This window comes from Tasmannia lanceolata, unplaced genomic scaffold (genome assembly GCF_043159265.1).
Source record: "Tasmannia lanceolata isolate RefF3 unplaced genomic scaffold, GAP_Taslan_0.1 ptg000002l, whole genome shotgun sequence".
NCBI classification, from domain to species: domain Eukaryota; kingdom Viridiplantae; phylum Streptophyta; class Magnoliopsida; order Canellales; family Winteraceae; genus Tasmannia; species Tasmannia lanceolata.
Window position 1 is genome coordinate 31,915,206 of NW_027518679.1, and position 14,518 is coordinate 31,929,723.

At 38.6% G+C, this 14,518-nt stretch overlaps 1 protein-coding gene across 1 annotated transcript in view; it reads left to right on the plus strand.

The window, feature by feature from the left end:
- Nucleotides 1-14,518, plus strand: part of LOC143869802 (protease Do-like 2, chloroplastic) — a 44,123-nt gene that overhangs the window by 20,364 nt on the left and 9,241 nt on the right. The window contains exons 8-13 of the mRNA XM_077376363.1: nucleotides 890-967; nucleotides 1,088-1,154; nucleotides 1,345-1,403; nucleotides 5,348-5,447; nucleotides 7,371-7,450; nucleotides 9,754-9,810. Coding sequence (XP_077232478.1) covers nucleotides 890-967; nucleotides 1,088-1,154; nucleotides 1,345-1,403; nucleotides 5,348-5,447; nucleotides 7,371-7,450; nucleotides 9,754-9,810 — 441 coding nt within the window. The remainder of the gene's footprint in view (nucleotides 1-889; nucleotides 968-1,087; nucleotides 1,155-1,344; nucleotides 1,404-5,347; nucleotides 5,448-7,370; nucleotides 7,451-9,753; nucleotides 9,811-14,518) is intronic.

Sequence of the window (14,518 nt, forward strand, 5' to 3'; positions counted from 1 at the left end):
GGTCTTCTGCATTGCAATATTGCGTATTGGATACCCCAAAATCCGAGACATCTTATCGATGCACAATGTCTATAGTGTTACACACTTGTTTTTGAGAAACAAACCAAAGGAACTCAAAAATGATAAATTATAAAAATGCATTAGATAATCAATGTCATTTATTAACAGTGAGATGCAATATAGGGGATTGGTTTTTTGTATCTGGCCACCTGTTAACTGTTATAACTGTCGACATATTTTCTCGTTATATATTTTCAAAAGATAGTTTTATAGAGTTATTAGTTCATGAACTGATAATGTGTTGTAGTACAAGATTGATTAGGAATTAGGCAATACAAACTATGAAACTACTAAGTGGTGAAGTATGAGTGAGCAATCAATTGAATAAAGTACGCGCTACAAAGTTACAAAGTCATTTTATTTTATAAGAATAATGTTATCTTGTAGAAAAGATAAAAAAATGAAATTATTCATTACAAAGTTGAAACTTTAGAGTGATGCGTCAAAGCATAGATCCCAACTCGTACCATATTGTATACTGCTTCCAATCCTTGATCTAACTTCAACTTGCACTTCTGTGTTTATCTTAAGTTGGTCTGTAATTTAGTTTGTAGAGTTTATCACGCACCTTTTAATTTTCATGAAATTTGGCATCCATTCTGCGTATGGGAAACTTGTTGCAAAATGTAAACATAAGTACATGCCATTATCCAGCCTTTTTTGTCATCGTGACTGTTTTCATGGCATAAACTCGGTAGGAGAGGCCTGTAATTGTCCAAAAAAAACATGTGATTGTGTTGGAATTTGGATATGTTCCTGTCCTTTCTCCCCTTTGTATAATGATTTAAAGTTTCTTTAAAATGTAAAAGTTATTATTTTCAATGTACAGGATGCAGTAACTGTCGTAGGATACCCATTTGGAGGTGATACTATATCAGTGACAAAGGGTGTGGTATCACGAATAGAGGTCTGATTGGTTACTATGAAATTTCAAGTTCTATTATGTTGTTGAACTTCATTGCTGATGTGACATTAATCTGACATTCAATGCATTTATTGAAGTTAGTTCTTCTTGCATTATTGTTAGGTTACCTCATATGCTCATGGTGCATCTGATTTACTGGGAATTCAAATTGACGCGGCAATAAATCCTGGTTAGTGGACTCCAAGGCCAAGCATCTGACCAATATATTTTCCACTTTTCGAAATTTGTGTTTGCTATTTCTTTCCGGTAATTAAACTAAGAGAACTGCTACTTATCTAGATGTTGAGAATTGTGATACTTTCTTCATTCGTTTGTTTCTTAGAGGTGTGGAAAAATATTTTATACTTGTCATCATTTAGGAAATAGTGGTGGTCCTGCATTCAATGACCAAGGGGAGTGCATTGGTGTGGCATTTCAGGTAGATTTCCTGCTAAATTCTCAAATTTTACTGTGTTATCTTCACTTTGGATTAGTCTTGATTAATGACGACATTGCAATACCTTTGGATGCACATTTCAAGTAATCTAGGCGATGCTATGGTACCTCTATTTGGCATGAAGACTACTCATGTTTTGAAGTGGGTGTAATAACTATACATTATAGTTTCATTTTTTGTTTTTTGATCATTATGTTATCTTTATATTTTAAGCATTAGATATATGCCATGTTCATTCAATATTCAGTGCATTCGGGCAAATGAATTTTCATTACATGAACACGGACTAAGTGTATTTTGCGTGTTATGGTCTTATTGATGTAAGAAAACTCATAATTGGGATTTTGATTGAGTATATTTTTGTTGATGATGTTATCACCCTATTACAAATGATCTGGATGAAACTTTCCATGCTAAAATTCCAACCTGTTTGTAAATAATTGGCATAACAAATTCTGGTCTAACTTGATCTTCGGAGGGTAAGCAAAACCATTACCGGGGCATCAGTTGCAACCTAGCCTCATTAAAAACAAAAATTGCAGTATATAAAAGTGGGTTCTACATTGACCAATGTCTTGACCGTTGAGTTGTCTGTTCAAGAATGTAAGGATTGATTGAATATACACTTAATACGCACAGCTAGAGCCACTTTCATGTTAACCAAGATAACTGTGTCTTCCGACTCAACATAATATTGGAATGGTCCAGAAACTCCAGCAAATTTCTAGAAAGTTTTATGCAAAATTCCATGAACAACTCTCTTCTAGAAAACCTGAGAGGAATGTGGAGGCTTTGAGGCAATCTTCATCAAGTGTAGGCTTCAATAGTTGTAAAACTCCCCTGCATCATTTTGGGCTCCCCCAAGTCAACTCACTTTTCCTTTGGCCGCGTTCCGCATTATGCCACCGCATTCCGTGTTTTGCCCTACAGAGTCGTTAAAAACTCCTTTGACTCTCTGGAGTTATGACCGTGTCAACCGAGTCCTCAGTCGCGTCGAACGTGTTCTTTGCTACTTCCGCGCTGAGTCGACAAGGATTTTTCTTGGCCTCATTTTTTACCCGCATCCGCATTTTTAAACATTGGTAGGCTGTGTAGCTTAAGTTATTTCTAGGATTGTGGTGACAGGTCAAAGGATGCCGTCTTTCTTATTATTTATTTGCCTCAGCTCAGAATCTTGTGGATGGATGCTTGTTTTGGGCATTAGAGATAGAGAGCTCAACTCGAGCCACTCCTAGAGTTGGGAAGCTTAGTTTTGGTAGGTGCAGGAGAGGTAACCTGGACCTTATGTGCTGGGTGGTCAATTTATGCACTGGATGGCTAGTTCTCTTTGCAAAACGAGAAAATAATGTTGGGGCTGGGACTACAGTCCTAGGTGGAACAAAGGTTATAAGATTTGGAGAGAGAGTCTCAAGGCAGTGTATTGAAAAGTTCTTTTAGGATGTGGGGGACTGTAGTTGTGGAGGAAGCTGACAGGTGAATTTGCTCAGCCGCAAACCTTAGATTGTGAAAGGAGTTGGTTTCCAGAAACACTCTATGCTGTCAGAATGGAAGCCTAGAGATTGGCCTTGTGTTCCCTGTGGATGTATAAACTTTAGGAATGAGGAAATTGGTGTTGTAGATGTGATACAGATAGCCACAGTGCTCATCATCCTGTGGTCGATGACAGGAGGAACGATCCTGCTGGCAGGAGTTCCTTTAGACAGCATCTGATGCCAAGAAACCCCTGGTTCTTTTTGTACAAGGATTAGGTGGTTTGTCCCAACTGGTTGATGGTCTGTGGAGCGAGAAGAGATCGACAAAGGAGCTGTAGTGATGAGATTAGACGATGAAATGGCTCTGGCCTGCCAGGATTTTTCGTCCTTTTGACTAGAGGTTTCACCGGGAGATGTTGTTTGAATGGCGGAAGCAACCAATTGGCTGCAAGCTTCATGGCGAGGGGACATGCCGGTTGAGTGGAAGCCAGTGAGTAGGCCTTGATGGCTTCTTATCCTTCCCCTCCATTGAGTCGGCAAGTATGGTGGTGGAAGGTTTTCAGTTAAAAGAACTGGGCCTCTATTAAGTCTATCTGTAGGTGGAACTCTGTTCCTTGGGTGTCTCATAAGTCCATTTTGGGTGAGATCTGTTGGTATCCCACTCCACTGATGGGCGTGGATACTTTTAGGGTGCGGTGTGAATGCATTAGCGTAGTCCTGGACATCGGTCCAGCCTCGGTGGATGCTCACAGTTTAGATTTTGCGAGTCCTGGTGGAGATGAGGGCATCATGTCAATTGCCAAAAAACCCTCTTTTGGTGGAGGATTTCACTTACTACGTTCATGACAAGGAGCAGCAGTTACATGTCAGATTGTAGCAATCCTTTCGGAATAATTCTAGGAGTCCTCCTGTAAAGAATTGGAAGTTCGTGGACGTCGCCTTAAGGGGCCGGGTGCCAGAAGGTAGAGGTGATGGGGCCCATTTCAAGGGGCTGGGAATCACAGTCTTACTCAATTGGGTATCTTTCCAGGATGAAGATCAGGGGTGACTGTTGGGACTAATTAAGATATCCCTCATCAGGTGGACAATAGTGGTTGGTGGGTTTCTAGGGCAGTAAAGAATAGGAGTAGTTGGGCAGAAGTGGGGAGACAAGATGGTGTGACGAGAGTGGAGTCTACCGTCTACCCATATGAATTCAAACTGTGTAGGCAGCCTACATACTGTCTCCACCTACCACTAGGGTACATGGCAAAGCAACATTGTCTGTGGCAGGAGTGTCATTGGGACGAGCCCATTACCTACTTGTAGGTGGAGCTAGGCGATCGAGATGGGCATGTGCCTGTCCTTTTGAGAAATGAGGTAGACAACGAGGTATTTCGCCTGAAATTAATGGAGGGTGTAGGCGTAAATCTGACCTCTATGGTGTGCGTTTCGGTTATAAATGACCTTAATTTGAATTTTGCAGAGACTCGTATACTGTTGCTGTGAGGGAACTTATTGATAGGAATTATCCAAAGGAGATGGGGGTGACGCCTCACTTTTTCTGTCTGGAAGATGTTTAAGTACTGGTTTCTCAGAAAGGTTTGGGGCTTTTTCTGCCAAGGGATGAGGTGCTATGAGTTTCAAGCTACGATGAAGCAAACTAGAAGCCATGGATGATATGGCTTGATACATACAAGTCTTAATGCAATAACGAACTGGAATTCAACTGGCGGAAGCCAATACTTCTCTGGACCAATCCATCAATCTCTTGGAAGGTCGACTTGGTGGAAATCTTGCTCCTACACAACCGGATAGGGAACCTACCTCTACATTCCAAATTGAAAGCCGGAGCCTTCAATAAAGAAGAAAAGTTTGACTAAATCTAACATGCTATCAAAGATAAAGAAAGTTATACCTAACTGTCATCTGTCGAAAGCCATTTGTCATGATTTATATGGGTCGGCACATTTTGCTTAAATGAAAGCTTATTCTACAGATTTTTTGTACGAGTTTCCAGATTTTTTGAGATTTTAGTACAGTTGCTAAAACAGACAGTCTATACTGCAGATATGCATGATTTGGAAATTTTGTTGGAATTGGAAGATTTACTTGGTAGGAAGCACGAAGTCAATTTTAAGTAGTCATAAGGGGAATGTCATTTTAAGAAAGCTTGAGAATTCTGAATTTTTTTGTTGAAAATAGGGAAAGAGTGTGGGCTATAAGCTGGTAATCAAGTTTTTTGCTGTTTTCCCTTAATAAAAACCAGTCTTTATTCCATGTTTTTTTGGGTGGTTTTATCATAATTTCATTAAGTTTGTTTTTGCTTTTTTTTAAGGTCCCCCCCCCACCCCTTTTGTGGTGGGGTGGGGGGTGGGGAGTTGATTCTCATAAATTATTGTTCTAGTAGTCTAAGAATTACTCAACTTATCTTATTCCATGTTGCATTTGATTCTTATCAGACATTTCATTTAGGTTTTCAGATCTGAAGAAGCTGAGAATATTGGATATGTGATTCCCACGACAGTTGTGTCACATTTCTTGAATGACTATGATAGAAATGGGAAATATACAGGTAAGCAACTTTAACTTGTACTAGATTCTACCTATCCTTCTTGGTTATTTATGAGCATACTCCAGTTGTGAATTTTGGTTGAACATTGTGACATTAAGTGAACTCCTAAATAGTACAAATTTGTTTATTTATGAGCATAATCCAATTATGAATTTTGGTTGAACCTTGTGACATTTAGTGAACACCTAAATAATACAAATTTGTAGAAATGAAATCCTAGGGTGAGTATCTTCTTTCATGGTAAATAAGGATTATATTTCTCTTCAGGATAAATACCAATGTAGACTGTTGTATCCAGTATTGCCCTCCATAATTTACATACCAAGCCGTTTTGATGCTGGCTTCACCTTATGATAAATTGATTGTGAAATGTAGTGTATGCATTATGTATAGATATTTATATGAATTGCTTGTGAAATATGGTATTCACTGAATTATTAGACATGCGACAATGCATCCTACTGGGTGTTCCATGTTGTTAAACCATTATGGATGGTTGTCTTGCTTATATGATGTTTTCTAAGCATGTATTCTTATGCTCACTCTAATTATACGGCATGCTATGAATGACCAAACATTCAACGACAATAATAAGTTCAAATGGCATGACTCTGAAGTCTTCTAATTTAATCAGAGCTAATACTTGCATCCCCTTGTTTTAATCAACGCTACATGGATTCTTCTAAATGGGTGAAGTACCCGTCTCAGACCCATCTCGGATTCTGATACTTCATGATTCGCTGAGAAACTTCTACATCTTTTTGGTCTGTTGTTTCTGATTACTTTTTTTTAATTGTGTTTTTTTTTTAATGGTGTTTTTTCTGAATACTACTACCCCAACTTTACAATTACATCATGTTCTGAGTTTTACCCATGTTTCTAGTAGGTTCTTTAATGGAAAGAAAACATTGTATCTACTTAACCTATGAAATTTTTTTAATATTGTTATAAGAATATTATTATGTAAAAGAAAATTAAAATATGAGACTTGATTAAAATATTTTGGCGAATCCACGAATCATACTTTTGAAGTTTATCGAGTCCAACACTCGATACCTATGTCTGATTCCGACACTGGTACCCGTACTGATGCAACATGGGTTTTGATGTTAGAATCCTCTTCATTTTAGACTTCTCCCACTCTTTGCAAATTGCAACAGCCACTGGAGGAGTTTAGAGATGAGGATCAATATCAAAACAAGGGGATGGACATCGGTTTCTTTTCTTAGTCAAGTCCTGAATTTTAGATTATTTTCATATTGTTACTTGAAGAGAGGAAAGCACAATCTGTACGTGCATTTTTGCATCAGGAATCACTGATATTTCCTTAGCATCCCTCCTTTTGATAATCATTTCAATCATGTCCTAGTATGTGGGGGGTTTATTGCAAATTTCATCAAGCCTTCATCATAGTCTCTCACTGCTATGCTTTAGATTAAACTAGTTTTTTTAATTGCACTATATACTATCTGCCTTATTTGTTGGATCTGTTTCATTAAAGTCGTTTATCTTTAATCCATGCTTCATCTTTCTCCCCATAAGCGTATCATGCTCCATATGTTTCATCTAATGACAAACTGAATTATTGGAGGTTGTATTTTTTGCTATTCTAGCATAATTAACTCAGATAAAGAATCTAATTTAGGTAAAATTATCTGCCATTCCTTTGACTTTGATTCTATATTTTCATGCTTGCACGTGTGCACCTTATGGTGGCCACCTGTACTTCATGTCTATTAGAACATTTGTGTGAACTCGGCATTTGAATTTGTCGGTGTAGAATCTCAGAGTATGAGTAATTTTCTTGCACTCATATGAGGCATGCACTTGTAATTTCTAAGTAAAAGATTTGGTGCATTTAGATTTGTCCAGGGTGTCCTAGGTGGAATTAGCTAATGTATTCTTTTGTACTTGAATATCCAGGATTCCCCTCTCTTGGAGTCTTGCTTCAGAAGTTGGAAAATCCAGCACTACGTTCATGCTTAAAAGTACACTCTAATGAGGTATGCATCTCTATGTAGAGGCCTAAACTTAAAGTTTTTTTCCCCAAACATGGTGATTTCCTTATTTTGGTTATTCGAAGAGTCATTACCTAAGAGTGGTTCAAAATTGTGTTCATTGTATGTGGTTTGTATATACGTCTCTGTATATGTTGTGTACATGTGTGTGCTCTTATGCCAGTGGTGTATATGTTAGAAATATTAAGGGTACTTTGTGGATGTGATGGAGCATGTCTTTTGCCTCTTGTTTTGTTCACTCAATGTCGGCTTTTTTTTCATTGAGAAGATAAAATAAAAATGCAGAGCAATATTACTAGAGATCAGTGCATAATACATCTCAATATGGGAAATAAATTCTAAATAGCAACTACTTGCATTCACCCCTTGATTGGGTTTGGTATCGATACCTTAAACTTAAGCATGGCCCAAAAGCAAAAGCAAATCAAATATGGGGACATTTGGATGCAGATAAAACCTTCGGAGACTAAATCATCTTATGCGGAAATCCATTTTATGCCATTTTGATGGGTTGATTTTTGATAAATATATTCATCAAAAACCCAAAAACTGATTTCCCCGCCTAAACTTGTCTGAATGTGATTTCATCCTAAAACTCGTAAAGCAAGCTCTCATACCCTCTCTTTCTCTCACGCACAGTGCCTCCTCCAGCCCTGAAACTCATTGCTTCCAACTCCATTGCCACTTAAAATACAATGAGAAACTATCTGAAGATCTGAATAGTTAGAACAATACAGATATTAGTAGCTAGGGAGGGATAAAGTCAAATAGTTCTAGACTCTCCCTAGATACTCCCTCTCTTGCTAATTTATCCGCCTCCCCGTTAGCTGACCGTCTAACATGGGTGAAAGACACCGATGCCAAACCCAATCTATCCTGGATTTCATCAAATAAAGCTGCAAATCTCCAATGTGGTGTACGTGTGCCTCTTAACCATCTGATGATGTTGAGTCTCCTTCTATCACTATTCTGTTCAAATCCACATCCTGAAGTCTTTTAAATCTGTTATGAATGGCAAGAACCTCTGCTTCATTAGAGTCTGCCACCCCAATCGGGCCCTTGAATGCCCAGATTACTCTCCGTTCCTCATTCCGCAATAATCCTCCAATGCCAGTGGGTTTCCCATACTATACCCATCAAAGTTTAGTTTATGGTCCGGCAGAGTCCATTTTTGAGTAATTGTGGGCTTATTTCTCGATGAGTTGCAATTTCCCTCCGACCATGCCATAAATCATATGCCGATACAACCTAAAGCTTTCTAGAATTTTCACCCATGATATTGTAAGCGCAATTACCTTATTGAAAAGGTACTGGGCCCCTTTGGTATATCCCTTGAAAATTCTAACATTGCGTTCTTTCCATAGCCCTTCCCTTCTTCAAATACCCAAGCAAGAAGCTTGTCTTACTGACATAAACACAGCACTGACAGTTTGTCATCTTGTGCTGCGAAGAAGTCTCTGAGCAGAAGCGACGTGCCTTAAAACTCTTGAACTGCCTCAAACCTCTCTCCTCTGATCCCTCCATGACCCCAACAACAACAATCGCCATTACCAGCAGAAGAAAGAGGGTGTTGAGAGGAGGCGCTTTCAAACCGTAGAAGCAAGAGGGTGTTGATGATGATTTCCAATATGTGAGTTTTGGAAATAGGTTGATCGAGTTATTTGCAAGATTGATGAGGTTCTAAAGGATCACTTTTCGATGAACATTTCCAACCATCGCTCACCAACGATCCCTTGTGAGTCATCCCCTCAATTGTCCACTGTCTCCTAAGCTCCAGTCAACCCTGCCATGGAATGATCATCCCGATCATTCCCTAAGTTGGCTCGGTGGTCTGTGAGTTACCCCGTGGTAATTCGATTTCAGTTTATCATCCAAACAAGGTAAATCAGTTTCCCTTGAAATTGATTCTCCATGAAACAGATTTACCCCTAGCCATATGCTTGCATCCAAATGACCGCTAAACAAGCTAACATGGTGGAAATTGCCTAAATCTATGCGTGTCAATACTAATTCCAAAAACAAAATCATTAGAAGACAGAAAATGGAGACATTTGCATAGAAGTATGCAAGAGTTCCTCTTATTCCAGATCATAAAATATTGTTTACAACATAGGACAACCTTTGCTTCCTTGAGTCGGTACACATCTGACAATCCTTTTTATAAGAATATGCCTCAGCTGTATCTACTTCATTTGATTGCACTGATCATTGTAGTCTTGTATCTGTCGGAGCATCCAAATTCCCGTCTGTTGGCCTCTTAATTTGTTTTTTTATCTCAAGCATTGCAGGGTGTATTGGTGCGAAGAGTTGAACCCACTTCTGCTGCAAACAATGTTTTAAACGAGGTATGTGGTGTGAGAAACTTTAAATCTACATAATCCTTCACATGCATTGAAATATTTACACAATGAATGTTAGTGGTTTTGAACAATTATCTGTACCATAGAATGCAAATGATCAATCATAATGCACATTATTCTCTCATACCAACCCAAAAGTTAAGATGCTTGATTTACGCTATTTAAACCTTGCAGAATAATAATTATTCTCATCCTCTTGATAGACTTTGGTGAGAATGTTTGCAACTTGTTCATTGAATGGAAGCAGAGGACTTATCTAACTTTTTGTTACATAATTGTGAAATCCCGAAGGGCAACAACCAAGAGGGGGGTGAATTTGTGTTTTCAAAATTTTCTATTTGAAAAGCTAGGGCAAGTGAGTTTGGCCTAATTAGTTCTAACCCTTGTTCAAGTTATATTAAAAATAAAAGGGAAAGAGATTACAAACACCACAAGAGAGGAGGAAGAGTAAGGAGACCACACGATGATTTATAGTGGTTCGGTCAAGTGAGTTTGGCCTACTCCACTACCCAAGTACTTCGCCTTTCCTTGGGATTTTCTCCACTATGGTGAGACTCCTTGACGCCGTCTCACAAAGCGTATACACATTCACCACATCCACAAGGGGACACACCTTTGTATTACAAATCCACCTCCAAAGATCTTCTTCGTTGCACTCCGGCCTTGAAGCAAGAAACTCCTCTTTGCAATCTCACATACACATGAAAGGAAGAAGAAGGAAAAATGAAGAACACTCAAGCCTCTTATAGGCGTATACAACTCTCAAAGCTCACAAGACTCCCAATGATTAAAACTAAAAGCTTAGGGAGAACCTCTTGACAAGAAGTAAATGCAAGTTTAAATGCTCAAGAGATTTGAAGAAGAATCCTTTTGATTTTTCAAGAGAAGTCTCTAGGTTTGATATTCAAATATTCAAAAGGTTAATAGAGAAGGTCTTTGATGGGGTTTAAATAGCCCTAGTTCATTTGGGAGAGAACAAGGGCAAAACTGTAATAAAACTGGGTGGTTGCCTACCCACTGTACGCCCCAACGTCTCTTTTGCGAGTCCACTGCGGTCGACCGAGCCACCGCGATCGCCCGCCCTTATCGGGCGCCCTTTTTTATTTTCAAAATCTTTATCGCCGCGGTCGATCGAGGTAGTCGCGGTCGCCCGCCGATAGCGTATTGTTTAGAAATATTTTGGCTTGAAAAAGGGTCACGCGGTCGACCGGACCTTCGCGGTCGCCCGCCATGAGCTTACTGTTTCTAAAATTTATTTTGCCTAATAAACTTTTCGCAGTCGACCTCTGATACCTATTTGGATGTTTTCTGAATTTTCAGAAATGCATCAGCGGTCGACCGAATTGTCCCGGTCGACGGCCCGATAAGTTTCGAGATGTCTTTGAATTCCAGTAAGCATCTCGCGGTCGCCCGGCATACCCCCGTTGACCGGCCCTAATTGAAAATCTATTTTTAACTTTAAAATCCAGGGGCTTTTGGGCCATGGTCTTTGGGCTTTAAACATGTGTTTTCAAATACATTTATGCACCTAGAAAAATGGTTTTAAAGATGATTTGAAAACATTAAAACATGCAAACAAAAAATGCCAAGAGGACTCCCATGCATTCTACTAACTACAACCTTGGGTCTTCTTGATTTTCAACCTTGTTTGGCGCTTGCATGATCTTCTCCTTGTCTTGAGATAGTCTTCAAACATGCTCTTGCACTTGTGGATCCCTTGATTCTTCAATACACCATACGGCTTGAAGGGAGACCACCAAGACTTGACTTTCTCCAAGACTAGCCTTTGTTTTTCTTGCTTCAAGTGTTGACATGAATGAACCCTGTCTTAATCACAACACTTGAACAACAATTAGCAAACTACCATCAATTTGGGTTTGTTGATCATCAAAACAAGAGATTGATGTACCCTTGGGCTTACATTCTCCCCATTTTTTATGATGACAAGCCTAAATTGATTATGGGGTTGGAGGCTCCCCTTTGATAACACATTTATACAAATTTTGCCTCCCCCTCAATATATGCTTATCATAAATGTGAAGATTAAAAGATTTATGAATCCATTTTAAACAAATGACAATGGGCACAAGATAAGCATAGGTAGGGCTAACATGGTGGCTAGGGAAAGCATATGCATGGAACACAAAAGTGTGAGAACACACATACATACATAAGCAATTTGCCATTCTTCTCCCTCTTTTGTCACATAAAAAAAAATGCGGAATGATAAAAACACGTGAAAATCCCCCTTTTTGGGTATATATATATGAGGAAATTGTTGGTGAGCTTAAGCTCACCAAACTTATGGTGAGCTAGCTTGCCCAATCACATGGGTCCCACATTTTGGGGAGTGATCCAAACCATTCAATATATTTTGTTTTATAAAAGCCGGTTTCTCTCCCCCCTTTTTGTAGAATACATGCCTAGATACATATAGTATTTAGAGAACAAATGGACATGATCATGGTCTTGATGAGGCATGAAGCCTAATGATTAGATGTCTTAATTAGAATGTGAGTACACTCTCCATCTTTCGGGTAATAGGATTAAGAGTACAAATTGAGTAGCTTTTAAGGTTAAGTTGACATCATGACCATGCTTTCCATAATAGGCAATCATTCAAATATATAGAGTATATGTATATGCATGCCAGTTCAAAATTCTTTTACCTGTTGAAGTGACCACATATTCAAACCACTCGTAAGATCACAAAATCTCTCTTCTCATAAGAGTTTGGTGAATATGTCAGCAAGTTGAGCATCAGTGTGAATGTACTCAATTGATATGTCACCTTTCTGTGAATGATCTCTAAGAAAATGATGTCTTATCTCTATATGCTTTGTTCTAGAGTGTTGAATAGGGTTCTTGGTTAGATTGATAGCACTAGTGTTATCACAATGGATTGGAACACATTTAAAGTTAAGACAATAGTCTTCCAAGGTGTTCTTCATCCAAAGGATTTGTGCACAACAAGCTCCTGCAGCAATATAATCGGCCTCTGTAGTCGATAAGGCGACCAAATTTTGCTTCTTACTAAACCAAGCAACAAGGGATCTACCTAGGAACTGACAAGTGCCGCTTGTATTTTTTCGATCCACTCTACATCCGGCAAAGTCAGCATCCGAATACCCTACTAGGTTTAAGTCATTGGAATTTTCATACCATAAACCTAGGCTAGGAGTCCCCTTGAGATATTTGAATATTCTTTTGACACTTTCCAAATGGAATTTCTTAGGGTCTGACTGAAATCTAGCACATAGACAAACACTAAACAAAATGTCCGGTCGGCTAGCAGTCAAATACAGTAGACTCCCTATCATACCCCTATATTTCTTTTGATCAATAGATGGGCTAGGATCATCTTTGCTTAGTTTGGTGGATGTACTCATAAGAGTAGGCTTTGTTGGAAAGCTATCCATCCCAAACTTTTTAAGCAATTCTCTTGTATATTTTTCTTGATTAATGCATATGCCATTTCTTAATTGATGAATTTGTAGACCTAGGAAATATTTGAGTTCTCCCACCATGCTCATTTCAAATTCATCTTGCATACATTGAGCAAACTCTTTACACATACTCTCATTTGTTGATCCAAAGATGGTATCATCAATATATACTTGTACAATGAGTATGTCACTCTCTTGACGTTTGATGAAAAAGATTTTATCCATCTTACCCATATCAAAACCCTTGCTAGTAGAAATGAACTAAGCCTATCATACTAGGCTCTAGGAGCTTGCTTTAAACCATACAAGGGTAGACATGGTTAGGGAATTTGAAATCTTCAAATCCGGGAGGTTGTTCAACTAAACTTCCTCCATTATGTATCCATTTAGGAATGCGCTCTTGACATCCATTTGATATAGCTTGAATCCTTTATGACAAGCAAATGCAAGAAGCATCCTAATGGCCTCTAACCGGGCTACGGGTGCAAAGGTTTCATCATAGTCGATTCCTTCTTCTTGATTGTAACCTTGGGCTACTAATCGAGCTTTGTTCCTTTGAATCTCCCATTGTTCATCCAACTTATTTCTATAGACCCATCTAGTGCCGATCACAGGATGGTCTCTAGGTCTAGGAACTAATTTCCAAACTTTATTTCTTTCGAATTGATGTAGCTCCTCTTGCATGGCAATAATCCAAAAATCATCTTTCTCCGCCTCATCTATACTCCTAGGCTCTATATGTGACAAGAATGCAGCAAACTCACACACATTTCTATACTGAGACCTTGTTTTGACTCCTTGAGAGGTATCACCGATGATTTGGGTACTTGGATGACCGGATAAAATCCGTTTCCCTTTCCCTTGATCATCAACCTCTTTAGGAGGACTTTCTAGCTCTAGTGTCTCTAGGGTTTCGCTAATATTATCAATAGGCACTTTATTTTCAATTTCGTTTAGGTTTGTATTTCGGGGAGTAACCTCATAATCTTCATCATCATGTGATCTTTTCATTTCTTCACTAAGTTCATCTCACATGAATGACTTCTTCAACACATAATGTTCTTCTATTGAATACTCTAATATGATTTACTTCTAGTAGAGTATCAAAGGAAAATACCTTCATCAGATTTGTCATCAAATTTATGAAGGTTATCTTTTATATTCAAGATATAACACTTACATCCAAACACCTTAAAATATTTAATATTAGGCTTTCTATCATTCCAAAGCTCATAAGGTGTTTTGTG